The following is a 20,051-nucleotide window of genomic DNA, read 5'->3' on the forward strand; positions in this document are numbered from 1 at the left end:
ACCTGATAAATCTATATCAGCTTGCGATCCTCAACTCTCGGCTCGAAGTGAAAGCCTACTGCACACAATAATTTACGTATACCATCGCTAATTTTACATGTGGGTAGGTTAATACAAGTGAATAAACAAGCCAGTGGGTGGGTGAGAATGTACCTATCAGACCCTCGGAACACACATTTTCCTTCCTTCCTTAGTTCGTCTCCGAGTCAGGGATATCGATCTCCGAACCATACCTGGTTGGTGTTGGGGGTTTATCACCCAAGAAAGATGATTCGTGGTCTTGGGCCTGTCGAGGGCTCTCGTCGACCCTACAAATTAGACCATCAACACCCACAGACTCCCGTTTTGCGATCGGACCGGGACCGTATTTCGGACCGTAATAGCCATATTCGTGCCCACACCAAGTGTATTCCTCAGGTTCTCCATCCTCAAAATATGGTTCGCTCCGGATATTCGGTATTGGTTCTGTAACTCAACCCCCCCCCGTCCCCGTACGGAGCCGCCCTGTCCCTTGCTATTTCGTCCAATACTTCTCCAAAATTGTTTGTCCATCTCATTGTCTGTCCTGGTTCAGGATTTAGGCCGTTCATATTCCAACGCCAATGTCTGTTCCTGACACCCTCTCGTACCGTGCCAGGAATTCGGTTGATCGCGTTTTGATAATCTTCGGCTGTTGCCCCGACTTGCGTCGCCTCTGGCTGGGTTAAAGTTGCGACACAAAAGCAACCTATGAGAATCAATACATTGTGATTTCTTGTCAGAAAAAAATTTTTTTTTATCGTTGTAGGAAGGGAGTGGTCTCGAGGCCGGAAGGGGGCAAGCAAGGGATTTATGCCAAAGATGACTACACATCGATCTACAGATTGCTGAGTAACGCAGTGGCCACGGACAACAGTACCGGGCGGAGCACGGGTCCATATTCCGCCCAGCTCATCACATATACAACCTTGACAAGTGTTTTGCCGGCGGCGGGTCATATTATAGACCTCTAGACGCGTCCCGAGAGACCGCCAGTCTGGCCAGTCTTCTAAGGGGACTGAAGGGTGGTTTCCATGGGGCCTTCGCTCATACGTTTCCCGCTCGGGAGGGCATCTAACCCTCAGCCTGCCCTCCCTATAGAACATTTCCGGAGATATGTTATCATCATCGGGATCCCTTTTTGCATTTTCGTCCTCGTGAAGAGTTTTTGGTGGTGTTTGAGCATTAGTGGTAGCGGGCGCGTCGGATTTATGTTGAACAATTGTTTGTATCTTTGAAACGATGTGAGTAGCCGAGAGATTGGGGGGAAAGGAGTGGCCAGCTGGAAATGTGGGAAGGGGGGGGAGGGAGTGCTGGTGACGGTACCCACCTAGGGAACCGCTTTCGCCCAAAATGTCCGCCCAAAAATCAAAAGACCCAACCAGAAAACGCGTACAAGCACAAGAACAGCGCCCATATTCCACAGTATTTCTCCTTTCTGCCTCAGCCGCACCCTCGTGAGGGAAGCGAAAAATTAAAAGCAAAGTAAGGGCGTGGCGGTTACAATAATTACAGTACGCTGCAGGCCGAGATTCAAGCAAACAGGCGGAACTAGTTCTCTGAATGCAACCAGTGTATGTAGGTTGCCGTTTGAGTTCTTTTCGACCTAATTATATATTGTAGGATAGCTATGGTCTATATAGTCCACCACCCCAAAGGTAACTACGATGTAGACGTAATATCGCAATGGGCAATTCGAAATCTTTGTCGAACCCGCAATTCTCGCCGCACAACCAACAAGCTGGTTGTACGGCCCGGTACCTGTTCGTTTCATGTCATTTCGTCTCGTCTCGACTTACACGCACGAACGTGGACGGTTACATGAGTAACAAAGTCCAAGTAGCCCGCCGTACATCAGAATCTCCCCCAGATATGAAGGCGAAGATGAGGGCACAGCGGAATTCAAACCCTCCTCAAGCTGCACACTTTCGTATACGGGCTTACGTATACAGGTATAGCTCATGGAAACCAACAATGCCGTTAACCTTTGCGTTTGGATCGGATCCAGGTCGTTGCAAATCGAGGCTGCCGCTAAGTGGACCCCGGTTAGGATGATAGATTAGCCAATCGATCATGTAGCCCGAAACTCCGATACGGCTTTTAGAACGTCGAATATCAATAAGCCATGCAGGAAAATCGAGTTTGCTTTTTACCCGTATTAGTAGGATAGTACACTCGTCAAGGGTTCTTGCTTTCTTCTGAATACCTCGTACGTTTATTACTAATATTAATCTATTTTACGATCCGACGAGAAAAAGCCTCATTTGCATACAAAGCGCCCCAAAGAGTCACCTTGCATCCCTCACACCCATGAACGTTGTGGGTTTTCACACAGAGATGTTACCAACGCGTCTGAGTTGAGACGAAATCTCGATGCGTCGAACAAGATAACCGTCGGATGCACACGGGAACAACTTCCCGACTGTGCCCATGCATTTGTGTCAAAAGGTTCGCGGATTTAATGCATGCTAGCATCGGCCTGTTTTACTTTTCGGAAGAGACAAGTAAATTGTGCATACCCGCGAATGGGTTGCAATATTTGGTCACATTCGCGAAGGCCATCATCATAACTAATGAGCTGCTGAGACTAATTAAATTTAAACCGGTGGATGAAGACTGGACTGGACGACTAGAACCATGTATTCGTATCTTATTCCCCGATGATCTATCCTTTTTTTTTAGTATATAGATATGCCTCGGCTCCCATTCCATTTGACTGCAGCCCGGATACCTATATAGCCGCCTATCGTACATCATCGGCCTATCGTCTTTGTTACTAATCACGGTTAACCACCGATCATCGTCGGAATTTCACGGACGTATGTACGCAGCCAGGTGATTTGGGTACGAGATAAAGACGTGCGTAATACAAAGTACCACTTTGCACTGTGCCGGCCCCCCTCGACAAAGTAACATTACTCATCTAGTTATTCAAAATATTATTCTAACCTAAGGATAGTAATTAGGTTCTATGCTTATTACCCCGCCGTACAACTGCTACCAAGAACCTATCGCACTTTATCGATTCGCCGCTCCACCCAATAAACCTCAAATCCGACCGGGTACGAGACAACCTCAAACCCAACATCGAAAAGGTCTATTCAGTCCCACAAGGCAAAGCTTAAGTCCCGCCCGTAAGTTTTCCAAAACCATCATGCATTGTGCCCCCCTCCCAACAACGACAATTGCGACAGCAAAGAGTCCGACCCCCTTAAAGGTTTCATGTTAAATGCTTTGCCATCCGGTGCGATGCCCAAGATTTTAAGAAATTAATGGCCAGCGATACGCTCTCCATAGTCTTCCTAAGGAAGACTACCAAACCGTCCGAGCTCTTCGAATATCGCCGTCTTAAGAACGGACCACCAGGTCGCTGGCACAAAACACTGGAAGAAACTCCGAAGCAGTGTGGCGGCGATGTTGGGTGCCAACATTGTAAGAGGGAGTTGCTATTCCCCAAACACACCCGGCGCAAAGAACTATCTAGATCGCCTACGGTGCGAACATAATAGAATATGGCACAGGGCCTTATATTCTGATTCAAATTTTTATCAGGCTGACGATTCCGCCTTGGTGTTTGGCGCAATTTGTAATTGAGGAAATAATCACTACGTAATATACCATAGGGGATCTGGTGGAGTTTTGACGCCTCTCTTGCGCAATTGCGTCTCGACGGCATCTGAAACGCTATTTAAAATAACTTTATTGCTGTAAAACCCAATTTAAACCCGATTTTTACCTGACACCCGGCCCAGAAGAGGCACCCTCTAGCTTTGTGCTCTCTCTCCTCGTCTTGCCTTTCCCCAGTATATTATGCTGCTGAGTACCAACACAAGGTTCTAGTATGCAAAATACAACAGGGGAATGTGTTGTCAATGATCTTGGACGGTAAATGAAGCTCGTGTTGGCGAATCCACACAACTACGAACGCATCTGCGGATACCCAAAATACTATACGGCGCATATCAGTATCCAGCTTCATAATAGTCATGGTTGACGAGTTATTGGCGAAGGACTACATCGACGAGGCCGACTGGGCCTCTCTCAGCAGCATTATGGCGCCGCAACCCCAGCCAGATCTCAGACTAGCCTTCAAACCCACGCTTTTCTTCTTCTACGGAACTTTGACCATTCCCGAAGTTTTACGGCGAATCCTCGGTTTGAACGAACCCCCGATTCTACTAAATGCTACCACACGTCTGTTTAAGCTTAAATTGTGGGGTCCATACCCTGCTTTGGTGGCACCGTCAGCCGAGGAGGACCCAAAGAATCGGGTTCCGGTTCCTGGGGTGGCGTGCACCATTGAAACAGAAGAGCAATTAAACCGCTTGGTTGCTTATGAAGGGGAAAATTATACTATTTCCGAAACACTAGTCGAGTTGCATGACACCAGAAATGCAAATGGGACATACGCAAAGACGTTTATTTGGAAAGGCTATCCTGAAGAGCTTACAGATGGATTCTTTGATGTAGCGGCTTTTAAAAATTATTGAAAAACGATGTGACGGGCGCCGGTTATGTAACTATCGATAATGATGATATTCGACAGTCTCGCCACCAGACAGCCAGTGTTGGGGGCTTGGATTTAATGCTGTGGTTTATGTTAAATTAGGGACTCAAAGGCTGCGCATACGCGCAGCACCCGACTATCGACTAGGTCTATTAGTCTCGGGGGCCCTTCTTGGGTATATTTTGCAGTCTCCACAGTTTGGTTATGAACCACAACCACAACCCCTGCCCCTGCTCCGAATCCACTACCGGGGCTACCCGGCCACTGCCAGTGTCCATACCGGCCACCTTTTGGATCATCTGCAAGGTATAGCTCTGGATTATCCCTTTGCATTTCGTCGGCCAAGACACCAGCCATTTCCCAAGCGTTCCCGAACATCTAGACATTGCCATGTTACCAGCGATCTGACCAAGTCATCATAACATCGGGATAAGGCTGCCAGTTCCAGCCGTCGTTTTGTTGCCTCACTAGTCCGTGAATATTGTTAATTGCAGAAACAACCTGTTTCAGAAATGTAACAACCAAAAAGTTAATTACTTGTGCTGCATACTGCACATGAACTACTTCATATGGGAAATTTAGAGGAAAGAGGAAATTAATCAACTTACTAACTATACCAAAATTGGCATTTCTCATAAAAGTACTCCTCTGACTTGTAAGTTCTTTGGATTTAGTTAGAACGTCGTAGAGCATTGATTTGTTGGTCACATTCTAAGCAGTGTGGAATATGGTCTGGCTGCCTGGATACACCACAATAAATGGAGTGTAAAAGATGGTGGATCTACGGCCTTTTCTATCAGAGTCTTTTCATGCTCATAATTTTTCAACATCATTACCGGCTCGGTTTCTGAATTCTTGGTGTCTGGCTTCTGAATATCGCCGTCGACGCTTTTGCCCACGGTCGGTGTTGTCATGATGCCCCGCAATAAGCAGAGCCAAAGAATGGCATTGATGCTAGTCCGGCCCATTTTATTGCATTAATATAATTATGCAATCAATAGCTGTTTATTTCATGCCTAATATTAGATACATACACTGAACTATGTAGGTATATGTGGTTGCATTAAGGTAAGTAAGAATAGTTAGGGTCAAATTATCGACATGACCGAAATGTTGTTTTACAAAATATTCTCCTCTACACACTTTAAGATTCACAGGATTCCACGAAATGATACCGCTAAGGAAGTGGCAGGCGAATGCAGCCGGATAATCGATAGTTAAACGTTGGTTTGTGGCGAGGGTCTAGAAAGTTGTGTGGCGAGATCGTAGTGAGTTCAGCCTCCGAACGGACGATTAACGCTGTGAGTTGGTTCAAAGGAAATCTTCGGGTATAACGCAAAGATTGGACACTGTTCTAGAGTAGCTACCTTTTTCTCCTGGTTTTCAACGGATAGTAATGGTTCCCATCCGTAATAGTCCCGACCGTGATTTGATATAGAGGTCCCGCTAACTCTAAAAACGAGTTCCCTTTGACCATGTACTCCAACGACAAGGTACTTAAGTGCAGGTGAAGTTGAACCGAACTGCTGGTAGCTGCGAATGAGATCGTTGGCAGCGTCTTTGAGTAACTGGTCTATTTGGAGAAAATATTCTTGACCCAGTATTCTTACCTCCGTGATGAAAGCCCAGTTGTGGGGAATGATGTGAAGTAGTTCTACCGTTGCAAAACTGAATGACGAAATATCCTCGGCTGAGAATTCAATTCTCTGATCAATAGTCGGTGGGAGGAGAGGGGCGCCAAGAATTGGTCCGGCCTAGGTAAGACAGGTTAGTTGCGGTGCGGATGTTTTCCTTCATTTGCCGAGATAGGGAGAGGTTGGGGAGGAATCTACCTGGCTCGGATCTGTTTCAACCGTTAAGGAAACCTGGGTTGGTAAGAGAGCCTTAGCCTTAGCAACAATGATTTCTCCAGGATAGAGTAGTTCTCTATCGATGCCACTCCCTGCCAATTCGTGCAAAGCGATGCTCTTTAGTGAGATCGAATGTTTGTTAATGTACTTTGCGTAGGTGCAATATGGCGAGCGAGATTCGTTGTCATCAAGTTTTTCCCACTTGAATTCGTTGTAAAGTATTATAAATATGAGTGTTTCAAGCCCTGGTCGCAGGGATCCAAATAGGGGAAGCACGCAGTTGAGATCCGCATCCTAAACTATCATCTCAAACTTACGCAAGGAAAACTTCTTCTCCGCTAAGGTCTTCAATACTCCACAGTCGGTACAAAATCGTAAACTCAACTCCTTGACCTTGTTTGTGTCGATACAAGTAGCCAATTCTTCGGTGAGAGGAACGTCTTGAATGGCAATGGAACAAGGTTTATGGGATTGTGAAAGTGGGGCGTAGACGGTGGCGCGGAAGAGCTGTTGCGGTGAGTTTATATCTCCGAATTGTTCTCGAATTTCGTCGTCCTCAAACAGGACATAATTCTCGTTCCCTGAGACTTCCTGTAGGAGCTCAGACTCTGGAGGTGATCGGATAAACTGTAGTTCGATCTGCGACAAAGCTTGTGCGGCGGTGATGAAGTCGTGTAGGATTTGAAAATTCCTTGGTTGATAGTATATGTTGCGAATACTCAAATTTCGGATCGAGGGACATCCAACATTTCTGTAACCGTTTCGGGGAAGTCGCATCGAGTTTCCAAGGTCAATCGATAGCGTGACTAGCCCTCTACTGAAGGATCCCACTTGCAGTATAAATGTTGGTACTGTGCCATGCGTCATATTCCAACTAAATCAGTATCGAATATTAGTGATGCAGTTCACGGGTGTCTTGAAGCGGGAGCCTGCTATGCCATGCTAGAACCTAATATTGAAATGCGGTACTTACTGAAGAAGGCGAAGAGACCCACTTTGTGAGATTCTCTTTACGACCGGATACATTGCTTCATCCGCGAATTCGTGCTCGCTACGGGGACACTCGCTCATGAAAACAAGGTTCTTTATGTAGCTGCAGACATACTGTGTGTATCTAAGGAGGCCTCTATTCCTATGAATCAACCTACGGTATTGGGTACCTCAGTTGCCCTGGGTTACGACCGTGCTGTAGATTTGCGGAGCGTAATGCGCGTTTAAGACTTTATTGCAGCGAGCGAGACTACACAAATCCCTTCGTTTCAGCTGATATATATGAGTTAATTAGACTGTATCTTCCCTCGGTATCTATGATATGTGCTTACCAAAGCGGCGATTTCATTAGAGATCTCCACTGGGAGAGATTCTAACTTCGAGGACGACATCGTCATAAGAGTGTTCCGGATACGCTTTCAGGTATAATTAATTGGTGGTTCCGTTAGATGCGAATTGAGTCTGCATGAAATGCTGTAGGGAAGTCTAAAAGAATGGCGGAGTAGAGTGAAAGAAATGGTATACGTAAGGTAAGGGTGCCGGGGTCGAGAAGTTTAGTGGAAGTGTGAATTCAACGAGTTGAGATCTTGATACTACAACCTCAAGCTCAGCGGCACGTGCACGGCTAAGCACCTTTTATGAACCGAATTGGATTGCAGGGAAACCACAAACTACCATTTGTATTTGTGTAACGTATAACTAAGACTGGGTACGAGACTAAAATAGGACCTGCTAAACGTAGATTCTGACTAGTCTTGGCTTGCGACGCGGCCACACCGGTGATCTTATAATGGAACATAATTTCATAATAGTGCCTAAATATATAAATAAATAAGGTCCTCAATTTGGTCCCCGAGAATATAACCTTGAGGCCTAGGACAAAGTATTGAAATAGGCCTCCTAGGTCTTGCTACATTGTATCTAAGAGATAACATAGCTTGCAACGTTAATTAACGCCAAACTGCAACTAAACAAGATATGACATTGTTTGATCCTGCGGCTGTTAAGCTGGCCTTGCGGGTCACTCTGCAGTTTAGATAATATATTATATTATACTGTCGGCGGACAGGGTATCTAGTCTGGAAGGGAAATCTAGAATTTCTATATACAAGTCACGGAGTTAATTTTAAAGTCTTTGCAATCAGATGGTGTGAGGTAGTAAAGTAGTCTCTAGGAGAATACCAGCTTACATAGGTAAAATGGATGGTATGGAGCGGTAGGCGGCTGGAACTGAGCAACGAGAATAATATATATATAAATAATAAGATAACAATGCGTATTAGAATAAGTGTATAAAAGAGAACAGAGGAAATTGGTTGAACAAAGAGAATTTGTTATACAAAGGAAACTTGGTTGTTAGACAAAGGGAATTGGTTGGAAAGAACGTCAGTAAGAAACCGATTTTTAGAACAAGAATGCCAAGATTCGTTAACTCAAAAATGCAACAGAACACTGACCACATATTTCCACCACAATGGTATAACAATTTTACATCGTCATGCTCCTTCCTCATAGCCCCCCGCCGAAATATCGATAACAATTTCGCGGCACTTTGTTATCAAAGCGCCTAATGCAAAAGCTGAGGCGCATGGTATATATTCGCCTATATGGGTTTAGATTATAATTTAGCTGAGTGTTCGTCGTTGAAGGGGAAAATTGCCTGTGGTTTATGGCTATGTACCCACCAGTATAAGAGATATTCTCAAAAGCAGGATGTTCGTAACGAGGACTGTTACAATATATAATTGTTGTAACATCTTCTCGAGCGTCGCGTTTCCGTTCAGTCGAAGACTTGATATGTAAGCGTTTTGTAGGGGCCCTGGAAAAGCCACGACTGGATACGGTGTTAGTAGCGGTGCCGGGGCTAGACGGCCGTAAAAGCGGGCCTTTGACCAGGGTTGTCATTTTCAGTTTCTTTATGCTAGTTGCGAGATCTCGAACGGACCCGTGCCATTCATGGGGAGTATCTGAGCTTAGTAATGGCCAAAGCCCCCGCCTTTTTAAGTTGCGAATAAGAGAGCCCACTGCGATGTCACAGCAGGCCTCGTTGTTGCAACACGTGGAACCTCTCGTGTATTGGCTGGTGTTAACCAGGTCGCTAACAAACTGTCGTAGCATGGTGACCATGGTCTGGATTGTTTTTGATCTTTCCCGGGTCACGTAAGCTGTCGTCCAGTAGTGATTAGTTATGTGCTCGAGGTTATTGATTATTTTTGAAGGAGATATCTAGCTAGATATAGATGCAATGAGATAAAATGCAAGACGAACCTAAGACTCCATCTGGCAAATGTTTCAAGTCGACTTCGATTCCAGAACTATATATCGATACCTTCCGCCAAAAATACTCTCCACATTGGCTCTTCGAGGACGCCTCCAAAACTAATGTTCTCGATACTTCCTTGACTTTTGCGTTTTTTGGTTGCAGCGCTTTTGCGATAAATATCCAGTCTTCATATCCACAGGTGGTTGCAAGATGTTCATAAGGCTCCATCCATAATTTTGGCCATGGATTGAGCGCCCTCCCACATTCGTACTTATCGCTGACAATTGCAATATTTCTAAGCAATTTAAACGATATCTCATCAGGAATTTTGTCAGCTTGAAGATGTAGTATTTGGAAAATGAGATCCAAGGCTAAAGCATCATCATCTTCTAAGGTCATTATTTGCACAGAGCCATAGCCACTCAAAACTTCACCCTCGAGTGGTTTTAGCCTCCCTGGATTTATTATCCGTCGCCACACTTTTGAAGCGATAGAAAGAACGTGAGAGGAAACCAAGAACGAGAAACTGCCATGCTCGTTCTTCAAGACGACTTTCAGATCTGTAGATCCATAGTACTCTGTCGGGTTGCCGTTCGAAATTCGTAACAAAGCTTGTTTCTTATAAATTCTTTCGGCTTCATCCTCATCATCATCATCATCATCCTCCTCCTCCTCCTCCTCATCATCATCATCATCATCATCATCGTCGCCGTCGCCGCCGTCGTCTTCATTGTCCTCATCGTCATCCTCGTCGTCGTCCTCATCCCCCTCATCATCCTCATCCCCATCCCCTTCATCTTCGTCATTTTCGGCGGATGAGCCGTCTTCAACCTCAACCTCATTCTCTTCGCCTTCCCGTTTGTTCTTGTTCTTTGCGCTACTAGTCTGCTTTTTATCGGTTGCCTTTGGTGCGTTTCGAGCTGGGGGTTGGCAATAGTTTTCGTTGGTGAACTGGAGGTCTGCTCCCATATCAAAACCAAGGGGCCAAGGCCCATTAGGAGACTCCCAAGTCATGACTGAACGCACCGCAGGACAACAAAGTATTTGATGTTTTTGATTCTAGTGTCTGCATATATATAACCCTGCCTTAAATATGCATTGGCTGATTTTCAAGGCTTGGGCTGTACCCCCTTTTTTTCTTTTCTTTTTTTTTTTGAGAGAGATTTTGGGATATCGATGACTAGGTCTGGTACGAGACAAAGATATCGAGATATTGGTAAAGCTTAAGGTTGATACAGTCTCGTATTGTTGATACTCTTTGGTTGGTTGGTAATCTGAGTCGTAATGTAAGTATATTATGGTGTATTGATTGGGGGCATAAAATCGATACGGTATATTAACATCGGGAAGAAGACTCGAATATATATATTTTTACCTATCCATTAATAGCTCCGTTGACATGGCCTCATTCACGGCTAGGCATCAATTTATACTTCAGGGCCGCTGTTGTAAGGCGGCAACATTGCTGGACCTGAGGCTGGCTCGCGTCGGCTGGTCTGTAGCGGCACACCAAGATGGTGACCAAGGCGCTGGGATTGATTGATGCCCGTCGCTTTGTGAAACGGTAATTATAGCTCCTCGAGCCTAGCTAACGGCAGCCTAGAATGCTCGGTATACAGCCTCGTGGCCAGCCGGCCGGGGTATGGCGCTTAGATTTTACCGAATCACTATGTCTAGAAATTACTAATGACTGTGTGCAACTTTCAGCAAAGCGTCTTTATTATAACGCTTCAAAGCTTTGGTGTTGTGCGTATGCAGGACCAAACTGTGCTCCACAATTATAGACATACCATCTATGTTTCAAATTATATTGATACCGGTACAGCAGAGTAACGTTTAAAATTACTAGGACGGAAATGTGTCTAAAATACTTAAAATTTAACAATCCCCAAACCCTTCGAAACCCCCTATGGTAACTACTGCACTCCACTAAATTCGCCACGTCTATAGATCTATTATAACTATAGCTACAATTATCGAGATATATTATCTCTTGCAGATATTAATTTAAATTGGACAATGATATGCTAGCATTTTCTTTTGCTGTGGCGATGTGTATGAATTTTAATCGAGGCTGAGCTAAGTATGTACATTGCAAACGAGTATATGTATTTAGCTAATCTCAGGAAGATTTGATTAAAAAAGCACTTAAGTGCCATATCGTTTGGATCAAGATGAAGTATTGCCCTTCAAAACTAAAAATCAATATCTTAGCTCAGCTTAGTATTAAATAAAAATATTTTAAACCCCTGGTTGATATCCGCCCGTGGATATGTCTGTGATAATACGCCTGCATTGAGTTATCAACTCGCCCAATGCAAACGCCGAGGAACAAGGGCGGTAATTGCCTATAAAATCCAAAATAATCGATATTAGCGACAAATCCCGTTTTGATTGGAACAAAATACTAAGGAAACGTACCTCGGAGTCGATATGTGGCTTCGAAAGCGGGATATTCGTAGCGAAGCTCCCTCATAGTTGCTGCCCAAAGGTCACCCATGACGTTCGAGTATAACATACCTCCGAATAAAGGGGTCTCCCAGACTTTATTATCGTAGAGATTGAAAGCGATCTCACCCATGTCAATAGCACCGAAGAGAGGTTTGGGTTTTATGTTATTCTGGGAGGGGATGTCCGTTGGCTCCCCCTGCGACTGGGTTTTCGATGTGCTGGAATCCGTGCTGTTGGAAGGAGCGGGGCTTGAGCGAGGACCTTGTCGCTTTCCCACACCATTTTTTGATTTCGATTGGTGCTTTAAAGGGGTTTTAGGTTTCTGTACCTCGGGTTCAGATTCAGGGTTGAGTTCATTGACCTCTTTATTTGCTAACTTGTCCACAACTCCGGCCTTGAGGAAGGTTGTCATTCTGATGGTCTCAACTTGCATAACTAGTGTCGTGACCGATCCATGCCATTCTTGTGGTGTACCAGAGCGTAACAAAGGCCATAGATTCAATGCTTTCAGACTCCGGAGGAGCGACCCTAGAGCTATATCTGAACAAGTCTCATTTCGGCAGAATTCCTTCCCTGTCAATCCGAATGAACCCGAATCTGAGCTTGCACTAGTGATATTGCTGACGAACTGCCTGAGTAAACAGATGACCTCGTCTACTGCCTTTGTTCGTTCTTGGAGTATATGTTCTATGAAAAAGATTAGCATGTGTTTTCTCAGTATGTATATTTGAGGGGGGGAGTTCATACCAAGAATTCTGGGAGGGATAAGGTTGACTTCTACCTTGATAGTATGTGCAGCAATTCCGTCTCCTCTTACATCTCGTCGAAGATATGTACCGCACTTGCTGATCGATGATACCTCAAGGATCATCTGTCTAGAAATTTCTCTAGCTTTAGAATTCCTAGTATCCAATGCTTGGGCTATGAACATCCAATCCTCGAATCCGGGGAGTATTGCTTGCTCCTCGTATTCTTCCATCCAAACCAACGGCCAGGGATTTAACACCCTCCCACAACCAAACTTCTCGCAAGCTATAGCAAGCTTCCGAAGGGCGTCGAATGTTAGATGTTGGGGTAGATCTTCGGTTTTCCAATGAATAACCCGAAATAGGATATCCAAGGACAAAGGGTCAACACCGTCCAGACAGAGGACTTTGATGGTACCATCGCTTGAGGCCCCAAATGGATGGTTTTCAAGGTCTTTGAGGTTACTCAGACTGAGTTTGCTTCTCCATTCTTTTGACGCCATGGCGAGAGCGTGGGAGGACACTAGAAAAGCAATATAGCCAGGCTCGCCTTTTATGATGACCTTGAGATCCGGAGAGTCATAGTATTCCTTTGGATAATCGGCTGAATGATCTAGAGCTACTGCAGCTTTGGAATTCCGATCGTTGCTTTCATCGGCTTTTTGGTTGTCTCCGTCCTTCGAAGCCTTCTCAGCAACCGTGATTGTCTCTGGTTCCTTATCGGTTTCTTGCTTCTCCGTCTTGCTTCCGCCGTTTCCGTCCTCCTTTTCTGCCGGCTGCGGGCTAGAGGTTTGCTCATTTTTATCGGTATCTTGGGAGTTCTTTGGCAAATCTTGCGCCGGCAACTCTTCTGCCGGCGACTCTCGTGCCGGCGGTTGACAATATTCTAGAAGGTTGAACTGCAGTTCCGCGCCTGTATCAATGCCGGATGGCCAGGACTTTGCCATTGCTGTTTCTGTCATATGGAGCTAGACTTGTTGGTTGTGATGGTTTGAAAGGGGAGTTAATGGCCTACCAACTGGGATGGGCTCGGGTCGAGCGCGCTGGTGGACTACTGCGAAGGCCTTATATGGTTGGGTTCTGCGGGCTGCTGAGCTGGCGCTTTATAAGACACACTGCCAGCGTACTTTAATCTAAACATATGATTCTTACAATTCGGCGGTTGCATGAACCAATCGCAGCGACACGATAGATTAATATGAAGCCTTGTTTGCAAATGCTCAAAGTAGCATTAAGCTGTGAAAACGTGCCTGGAGTTTTGCCCGCTGCGGTGGGGTCGTCTCGACCCTAGGAAACCTTAATGGGATGCCCGAAAAATGCTAAAATGAGGTCATTGAAACGAGGCCACTATAGCTCATACGGGAGGAGTTAACCCGCTCTGAGGCCGGCATCAATCATATGATCATTCCCGCTCCTGTCGCGTCGGCAGTTCTCTTATGCTGTATCGACGCGCTGTGCTGTGGCACAGCACAAACGTCCCAAAATGGTCTTGTTGATTGCCAAACCCTTTTGGATGTGTTGCACGTGACTCATGAGAATCCCTTTAGGCAGTTGAAAAGTGTGTTGGTCTGTGTTGGATTTTGCGTCGAGCCCTAAACCCCGCACTAATCCTAATATGGCTAGACCGGCTACTCTGGTTTCGCTTAAGGAAAAAAAAAGATCCATCGTGAATTGGATTTGAAGATACTGATAATCATCATCTATCACGACATCACGACCACCATCTATATCTCTCCCGCTAAATCCTCACCAAACGAAAGGTTACGATAATTCGTCTGGAAGACTGCCACATTCAAAATGTCGAAAATCTCAGTCGGTGCGTTCTCACGACTTCCCGCTAGGATGGAACCTGCGATGGGGTGGAAGATTGGAAGAATGAACATAGGCTAACAGGGTCATCTCGCGATATACAGCCGGAGTGCGTGGACACGTCAAGGAACTCCTTGCTTACAGTCTCGAAACCAAGAAGCGTAAATTCTTGGAAACCGTCGAACTCCAGATCGGCTTGAAGAACTATGACCCCCAGCGTGACAAGCGTTTCTCCGGAACTGTCAAGCTCCCCCAGGTTCCTCGCCCAAACATGAGCGTCTGCATCCTCGGTGACCAGCACGATATCGATCGTGCTAAGCACGTTGGTGTTGACTCCATGTCTGTTGACGACTTGAAGAAGCTCAACAAGAACAAGAAGTTGATCAAGAAGCTCGCCAGGAAGTACGATGCTTTCATCGCTTCCGAGAACTTGATCAGGCAGATTCCACGTCTCTTGGGACCTGGTTTGTCCAAGGGTACGGTCAATCCGTCTATAATCGGAACTTAAAGATCAAAATGAAGCTAACATGTGCTGCAGCTGGCAAATTCCCAACCCCGATTTCGCATAATGAGGATCTCACGGGTAAATTGACGGATGTCAAGTCTACAATCAAGTTCCAGTTGAAGAAGGTTCTCTGCTTGGGTGTCGCCGTCGGAAACGTCGGTATGACCGAGGATCAGTTGATTGGTAACATCATGTTGGCCATCAACTACCTTGTCTCTTTGTTGAAGAAGGGCTGGCAGAACGTTGGAAACTTGACCATCAAGGCTTCCATGTCTCCTCCTAGGCGCCTCTATTAGAAAGCCAGATCTTTCATGGTAAAAGTCTTGGCGATTATTAAAATAATTATATAATCCTGGTTCATGAGGGCGGAGGACTCAACGCGGTGTACATGGCATGCTTGCATCAATGAACATGACTTCATGGCTGGAAATATAGTTTCTAAACTCTTGCGTAAATACTCAATTCGATGGAGCGGAGCCGGCCCCGGCTTAAGCCCTAGATGATAATCTTATATTAGCTGAGAAGTTATCGCGTGTACTTCGAACCATACCTCCGTATACTGTTGACAATTCTAAACTAGGTATCTGGCCAAGGGATTAATATCCTGATACATTCTGACATAGTAAAAAATAGAAATATAGGCCTCTCTTGTTAGACCGTCCTTAATATATGCCAAAATTGATACCTCTGGTTTGGCCAACATTCTTGTATCTTACAACATAAACTGGCGGCGAGACAGCCTCACGGGAACTTCCGTTCGGCGGAAGTCGGGGGTTCGCTCATGCAGGCTACAGTATATAAATTATCGGCTGGGCCTATTCTATATCCGGATCAGGAATGTTACGGTTGCACAAAGTATCGAATGGGTTATCGGTACGTATCTAGGTAATTCACTAGAGCCCAACATCTTGCGCTTGTGTAACAGCAAAATCCAACATGTTATATCAAGCTGTAACTGGTCTCGTATACAGGCTGCAAACAAATAGTGAATCTAGATCAATCGAGTGCACGATCTTTTCCAGTCGATTGGTTATAACTTTGCCAGTACTGCGGCCACAATAATTCTACGTAGCCGACTTCTACAAAAAGTTTCATATTCGAGTAGCCAGTTCATTCTGAGTATAAAATAAAAGAGAGGACGCTAACGCGTTTGATTGAACTGATTTGAATGTCCAGGAAAAGATTCCTCTAAATTCGATGCCCACACCAGTCAGAATATAATCCCCAATACGAGTTATCTTGATAACCTTTCAAGACTAGACCTCGACCAAAGTTATACGCCGGCCTTCGTTGCGAAAGCCTTTTAAAAATTTTTAGGGGGCGACAATGCCTTTTAATTATAAACAAGTCTTTTGTTTTTGAGATTGAATTGGGCCAACCAAGCTGTGTGCCAGGGCTAGCCATTCCTCTTAAGTGTAGGGCTTAAAGTTCTATTATATTTACAGCTACCTACTCGTTCATCTGGAGATCCTCCGTATGATCCTAATTTCGATTGTATAGCTGATGGAATCCTCCCCGACCCAAATAGTTCGAAGGCCCTCAATTTCAAAACGGCCAAGAAACTAGTCGCCTCAGAGACCCGGTCCAACAATTCGATGTATCGGATTTCAGTGTCATTGAAGTACAAAATCCGCCGTCCGGGACCAAGGTCCCAATAACCGAACTCAAAACAGCGCTACTAAAACCGTGCTCACAAAATCACTACATATCCAGTATCTCACCGGCCATCCAGGATAACGTCAACGATCGGGGCGAAATCGTTGGTATCAAAATCGCACTAGGTCCTGATGAACAACCTCTCTTCCGAAGTTTTGATTTAAGCACCATCTGTATGGGTTGCATATTCGTCCCAGCCACAATCCAAAGGAATCCTCTGCCTGGTCCTATTCCAGTCGGCATTCTTACGCAACTAGTGCGCCCGCAAGTTGCGATATTGTCCTCGCTGGTACCAAGTACGCAGCACCTCACAGCCTCGGTCAAGTTTACAGCGAACGCATTGCTGTCTATTTCAGACCCTGTGACCCTTCGGTCAACTCCAATGAAGAAATATCAATTTTCGGAACGCTGGTCAGATCTTACCTCGGTAGAATTCAAGATCACAAATGTGAAAATTGAGTCCCCAATCGGGCTTCCTTCGCAGTTTGATACTTTGTTGGAAGCAGGGAGTATCACTGATAGTCTCGCTATCGATAATATTAATGGTACTAAGTATCCAAGCCTTGGGAGTGAACTGATTCCTTATGCGGATAATATAAGGTTTCATCCTTTTGTGTATTGCCTTGCAATTGCCTGTCCTTGGGAGAAACACTAAGTTATTTGTTTGTCGTAGTATTGTATTCGTAATGAAGTCCTAGTCGAGTTTCTTCTCGAGATTGAAATATAGCATCCTACCCATCGGGCATTGATACCACTCGATATAAACCTAGATGCAAAAAAATTGGCGTATGTGCCTTGTTGGGTCGGTGTGCGAAAAACCCAACAAAGTCTTTTGTGTTGTCGTCTCCAAATGAAGGCTGAACAGGCCGTCGACCAGCCTAAGCTAAATGTAAATGTTTGCAAGTGACACAAGTCGCAAAACCCAACCTTCTCTCTCATTCCGCATGAACCCACGGACGGCCAGCCACAGCCAGTCCATATGGCGAGACCTGGACGAGGATACATTCCGTACCCACCTCGTCAGCCTCGAGGAGCGTACGAACGCTGTTCCTTTAGACCCACAAGTCTTCCCCCTCCCCGCTGACACCGACAACACCAGCCGCAATTTCTCAACCGACGACGAACAAAAGCTTGCAGATGCATTTGCATTTCTGGTAGCCGTAGAACAGGGAGCTCAAAGCGTTGCAGCGGTATGCCTTGAAGAGAATTTGGAAGAACAGTCGCTCGTTGTCCGTTTCGCTGCTATAGACACAATCAATGAGATTTTGCAGGAGTCACTTGAAAATATTCGCAGAACGTTGGCTGCATATGCTACGAGTGATGGAGCTGGAGAATTTCGTGGCGATGAACTATTTGAATTAATTATAAGGTTACACCAACGCCGTATCCTTGGGCGTCTACGTTCCTCAAAGTGGGAGAAACCGACATACCTCTCCCGCACACATAAAAAACCCCTGTGGGAAGACTTCAAAAACCTTCTCCATCGCGTACAGTTCCTATACACAAAGAAAGAAAAGTCGCAGCGAAGGGCTGTGGAGGCAGGTATAGAATACCTCGCAAAACTCTACGAAAATTTCGAAGCTGTAACCACGCAATCCGACGACGAAGTCGTCTACATCAAAAATCTTGTCAAAGCAAGTTATGGTTTATGTACTTCAGACTCAATCAAAGAGTACGCCCGCCGTTTAGAAACGGTCGGACCAACCCCTCAGCTGCGGTCGGCTGTCAAGGCATTGAGGCAAATCGAAAAGATCGCAGCCTACTACCGCATCACACAAACTCTCTTAGGGGCCTCCCAACGATATCCGTGCTACTTTCGACATCTCGAGTTTAAATATTTGCCACCGTATGCTGGAATACCAACAAATATCGGCTACGAGGGGTGGGCGAAGACATGTCATGTTCATGCTGAGGTACAACTTGTTGTTTATTATGACTTGAAAAAGAGGGAATTCCCTGGAGGAGAAGGGACTTCTGCTCCCAGAGTTATCGGGACTAGCAAATATCTTTGTTATCTCTGCTACCTTTTTTTGAAATTTCATAGATGTTATCCGCCAGCAAATACACATGGTCGATTATATGACCAATGGACAATCCCGGACCTAGCAGAGATGGGAGATGAGCAAAGAGACAAATATAGGGAAATACTGCGGAGTATGGATCAAGAGCTAGTGAAAAAGGCCGCCAACGAACCGCAATGGAGGCCCGAGCCGATGACGAGCCGAGAAAATTTACTTGATGCGGTCGAAGATAAAGACTCTATTGCATTGTGACGGAGGCAGGCCATTTCCCCAATAACCCCGAGTAATAGAGAATAAACAGTTAAGCTATTACACCACAATCGAGTTAGAAACCTAGATCCGGTTCTGTTTATATCTGGGTAGGACCTTAGCGTACCTTGCAAATTCATATACCGTTGAAAATCCTTTGGAGGAACTTGCCATGCAGAAGGTGTGTTCTGTAGCCAGGAAAGGCAAGGATACAATGTACTATCGATATAATGTCCCTGACGGGAATTGATTTCGAGCGCTTTATATCTCCCGCACATAGACATTGCAGTTATCGGGTGGCCGGATTCTTGGCGTTTTATCCCGCTATAATTTCGGTGTAGTTATCGAGATGGCTTGCAGAATCTAGATATCTTGAGGCTCGGTTTCAATATCTATATTTATATGTATTATATGTACGCCACTCTGCTTTAACCCCAATAACTTCAACTAAGCTTTATCCTCTGGACAAAAAATAAGCTTAAAAGGAGACACAACAGCTACTCGTTTCCCTTGTTTCACAAAACTCGGCGTGGCTTGTCGGAGAAATCTGATGTATCAATAAATTCCGCATGACGGGGTTAAAGTATCGAAACAAGCCTCGCGATCGCTCCCGGTTACAAATACCTCCTTTTCATCCCGGTTGGGAGCTACCGAAATCGATTCAAAACTAGCGAACGGCTAGAATATCCCTTTACAGTTAGTATTAAACGTAGAAACATGCAATTTGTACCGGCGTCAAAGGGGAAATCTCAACCATTTCGGCCGTTTTAGTCTCGTTTGTTCGGAGCCACTGTTTATGCATGGCAAGTATGAGACCAGTAGCATCAGGCTAACCCCCTCCACGACCAGTATCTAGAATTGCTTGTGTGGTCTTGTGTTTTCTTGGGTTGCAGTAATAAACATGCAAGATGATTAGGCTATCTCCGTGTTACAACGAAGACTTTATTTCGAAATCGGGGCTGTGACAGACAACCCCCCAATAGAAA

At 45.3% G+C, this 20,051-nt stretch overlaps 6 protein-coding genes across 6 annotated transcripts; 3 read left to right on the plus strand and 3 right to left on the minus strand.

The window, feature by feature from the left end:
• Nucleotides 1–4,004: 4,004 nt before the first annotated feature.
• On the plus strand, nucleotides 4,005–4,508 carry DFL_005463 (uncharacterized protein; the record flags this gene model as incomplete). Its single annotated transcript, XM_067634727.1, has 1 exon — nucleotides 4,005–4,508. One exon carries the CDS (start codon nucleotides 4,005–4,007, stop codon nucleotides 4,506–4,508), a length of 504 nt encoding a protein of 167 aa, XP_067489228.1.
• Nucleotides 4,509–5,799: 1,291 nt separating this feature from the next.
• DFL_005464 (uncharacterized protein) lies at nucleotides 5,800–7,152 on the minus strand (the record flags this gene model as incomplete). Its single annotated transcript, XM_067634728.1, has 3 exons — nucleotides 5,800–6,279; nucleotides 6,358–6,620; nucleotides 6,693–7,152. The coding sequence occupies 3 exons, from the start codon at nucleotides 7,150–7,152 to the stop codon at nucleotides 5,800–5,802; spliced, it is 1,203 nt and encodes a 400-aa protein (XP_067489229.1).
• Nucleotides 7,153–8,861: 1,709 nt separating this feature from the next.
• On the minus strand, nucleotides 8,862–10,597 carry DFL_005465 (uncharacterized protein; the record flags this gene model as incomplete). The annotated part of the gene is made up of 3 exons (XM_067634729.1): nucleotides 8,862–8,968; nucleotides 9,051–9,530; nucleotides 9,634–10,597. 3 exons carry the CDS (start codon nucleotides 10,595–10,597, stop codon nucleotides 8,862–8,864), a joined length of 1,551 nt encoding a protein of 516 aa, XP_067489230.1.
• A 1,272-nt stretch (nucleotides 10,598–11,869) lies between these two features.
• DFL_005466 (uncharacterized protein) lies at nucleotides 11,870–13,772 on the minus strand (the record flags this gene model as incomplete). The annotated part of the gene is made up of 3 exons (XM_067634730.1): nucleotides 11,870–11,976; nucleotides 12,050–12,766; nucleotides 12,827–13,772. 3 exons carry the CDS (start codon nucleotides 13,770–13,772, stop codon nucleotides 11,870–11,872), a joined length of 1,770 nt encoding a protein of 589 aa, XP_067489231.1.
• An 850-nt stretch (nucleotides 13,773–14,622) lies between these two features.
• DFL_005467 (60S ribosomal protein uL1) lies at nucleotides 14,623–15,435 on the plus strand (the record flags this gene model as incomplete). The annotated part of the gene is made up of 3 exons (XM_067634731.1): nucleotides 14,623–14,641; nucleotides 14,739–15,110; nucleotides 15,173–15,435. 3 exons carry the CDS (start codon nucleotides 14,623–14,625, stop codon nucleotides 15,433–15,435), a joined length of 654 nt encoding a protein of 217 aa, XP_067489232.1.
• Nucleotides 15,436–17,739: 2,304 nt separating this feature from the next.
• DFL_005468 (uncharacterized protein) lies at nucleotides 17,740–19,068 on the plus strand (the record flags this gene model as incomplete). Its single annotated transcript, XM_067634732.1, has 1 exon — nucleotides 17,740–19,068. The coding sequence occupies one exon, from the start codon at nucleotides 17,740–17,742 to the stop codon at nucleotides 19,066–19,068; it is 1,329 nt and encodes a 442-aa protein (XP_067489233.1).
• Between the last annotated feature and the right edge of the window lie 983 nt (nucleotides 19,069–20,051).

The sequence above is a fragment of the Arthrobotrys flagrans genome (genome assembly GCF_004000055.1).
Source record: "Arthrobotrys flagrans strain CBS H-5679 chromosome Unknown unitig_9, whole genome shotgun sequence".
Taxonomy (NCBI): domain Eukaryota; kingdom Fungi; phylum Ascomycota; class Orbiliomycetes; order Orbiliales; family Orbiliaceae; genus Arthrobotrys; species Arthrobotrys flagrans.